Source organism: Neophocaena asiaeorientalis, unplaced genomic scaffold (genome assembly GCF_003031525.2).
Source record: "Neophocaena asiaeorientalis asiaeorientalis breed wild unplaced genomic scaffold, Neophocaena_asiaeorientalis_V1.1 scaffold176, whole genome shotgun sequence".
Taxonomy (NCBI): domain Eukaryota; kingdom Metazoa; phylum Chordata; class Mammalia; order Artiodactyla; family Phocoenidae; genus Neophocaena; species Neophocaena asiaeorientalis.
In genome coordinates this window covers 280357-283117 of record NW_020175788.1, presented here as the reverse complement: position 1 = coordinate 283117, position 2761 = coordinate 280357, and the positions used below count along the sequence as shown (strand labels likewise).

Sequence of the window (2761 nt, the reverse complement as noted above, 5' to 3'; positions counted from 1 at the left end):
ATTTAAAAAAAAAAAAAAAAGACTTGTTTTGTTAATCTTTTCATGTGGGATGAAAGTTTGTTTTAAAAAGACGGAATTCTATCTCTTTAAAAAGAAATAGTACTGGCATACAAAATTTAAATCTGGTAATGATATATGAAAAAGACAAAAGCTCTAATCAACAGAACTGACAAAACCAATTTAAATTTTAAGACAGTGTTTTCTCTACCTGTGGGTACCCTAATCCTAAAAACCTTTTATAATACTGAGAAATCAAATGTAAACACTTTAATATTAATGATGTATGTAGTGAAGGAAAAAAAAAAATTCCAACTTTAAAAAAATTTATTGTGTGAATTTTCAAACATTAAGGAGAATGATTAATGAACTCATGTCTCTTTAACCTGGCTTCAACAACTACCAACTCGTGGCAAATCTTGTTTCATGTATCCCTGCCTCCCCTGCCAAAGACTGGAGTATTCTAAAGTAAATCCCAGAAATGATATATCATCTTATCAGTAAATATTTCATCTTACTGGGAAATATGTACCTCTAAAACAGTTCTTCTCAACTTCTTTTTTCATTATTGCCTCCTCCTTCAAGGAACCTTTTAATACATTTTCTTCTCCACCTATGAAATTTTAATACCACAGATACACTACACACCTGTTTATGTATTCTGTGTTTATCTGGCCTTTATACATAAGAAGAGCAGGATTTTTTTCACCCCTTAGAACCAATATTTGCCCCATCTGGAGGGGATACAGCCTCCACTGGGGAATCATGTTCTAAAACAACAAGCAAACCATAATACCATTCTCATTCCTAAACGTATTTGATAGGAACATTTTAATATCAAATATCCAGTAGACAATTACGTTTTTTTTTTTAATGTTTTACCTGGTGAATGATTTCAAGGATGTTGCCAACGCCCAACACTACACAACAGAAACAAAAACAATTACCCCAGACTACAAACCCTGATACGTTCACAACCAACCCCAGCCTTCAGTAACACACACATCATCACAGCTCCGTCAATACCGCAGAGCTTCGTTCTCAAAGTGCCGCTTCCAAACCACCTACAACAAACAGCAGGACTGCTCCCTAAAAATGCAGACTCCCCAGGCCCCAACCCAGAATCAGGGTTTACCCGAGTATTGGGTGTTATATAGCCTTTTAACCAAATTCTCAATCTTGGACAACCAAGATTGACAACCTGCATACTGAAGTTTGACAACCAGCATCATTGCTGGAAACCAAGAGTATGCTTTTCCTCATTCTGATTCCCTGAAACAGTTCTATTCCCAGGAGAAGCGAAATGACCTTCAACACCTATTCCTCTCCCTCCCCCACCCCAGCCTCTCCCCTTACAAATTGAACCCTACATATTCAACAAACCCTACATATTCAACAAAGAGGCAGAGGAGCAGGTTACTCTTAATCCTTAGGAGGCACCTGCCGGTACACCTCTGCTCTCAAGCTGGGCTTAGCTTCTCTTACCTTTGCCTGAGTGAGAGCTGCCTTCTTCACCTGGAGCTGAGACTGCAGAAGTTTGAAGTTTTTGGACCAGCCTTCCGTTTTTGAATCACTGGTCTCCACTCCCAGGTCGTCGTACAGGGACATCTTCTCAGTTTAATGCTGAAAGGCAAGAGGAGTAGGGGTTAAAGAATGCAAAAATGTAGTGAAGAGTTCCAAGCTTCCCATGTTAAAATAATGCAGTATCATGGAACTTCAGAGGTAAGAGGTATCTGAAGAGATCACCTGGTCCAGTAACATTCAGTGACAGAAGCCAAGATGCCTGATATCACCAGTCAGCACCCTGACACAATAAAGCTACATCCATGTACTATTTTTAAAATAAACCTCTAGAATGAATTTTCCTATATATAAGATCATGTGGTCAAATAATTCACAAATGAAATCCTTCTGTTCTATAGAATGAGATAAGATGGAAGTTCTACATTCAGGGCATTATTAATTACATATATTCAATTTTTAAAAAACTCTATTTTGTGTCAACAGCAAAAAGTAGAAGCCTTACAAAAACACCTATTACAAGGCTGATTTAGCACAATTAACTACCGTTTTTTTTTTTGGTGGTGATGGGCCATTATCCTTTTATAAAGAAAAAACTGTAATATATGCCCCCTAATTATGGGGGAAAACCCAGAAATGACCTCACAGATGTGACAGGAAGGTGGAAGGTTAGATCTTATTAATAACCAGGTTTCCTCATATCCCACCAAGTAGAAATCTGTAATTTTTAATGACACGGATTACAAACACAGAATCAACAATCTACATCAATCTACATCAATATACACTATCCCTGGCAGAACAGAGCAACCCAAGAGGATGACAACAACAAAACCAAGAGTTACCACTTACTAAAAGCCTTATCACACACCAAGAGCAGTCCAGGAGGGAAATGGGGACTTCCAGAGACACCTGCCCCAGGTTACAGTGGGAAGACCCATCTCAAACGCAGTCAGGAGAACTCCACAGTTCATGCTGGTAAATCCTTACTGCCACCTTTAAAACACCTCAACGTTCTGAAACCCACAAAATGGCTCACTTCTCAAAATAAGAAATCAATCTCTTTCTCACAGATGGAAAGAGGAAAAAAAATTTGATTAAAATCCCTAAACTGCAAAGAAATGCTTAACATGGGTAGTTTCTAACATATGGACACATTCCAAAAGTCTGTCAGTTCCCAGGCTCAGACAGCATTTTGCCACTGAAACTGTGTTATACAAATCCTGTTTTGCCTGCTTCTGAG

The 2761-nt window shown here is 38.2% G+C and overlaps 1 protein-coding gene across 1 annotated transcript in view; it reads right to left on the bottom strand.

Moving 5' to 3' along the window:
* The window catches only part of RBM17 (RNA binding motif protein 17), a 17468-nt gene extending 15845 nt beyond the window's left edge, over positions 1–1623 (bottom strand). Inside the window, exon 1 of the mRNA XM_024732308.1 lies at positions 1483–1623. Coding sequence (XP_024588076.1) covers positions 1483–1605 — 123 coding nt within the window. The 5' untranslated portion in view covers positions 1606–1623. The remainder of the gene's footprint in view (positions 1–1482) is intronic.
* Between the last annotated feature and the right edge of the window lie 1138 nt (positions 1624–2761).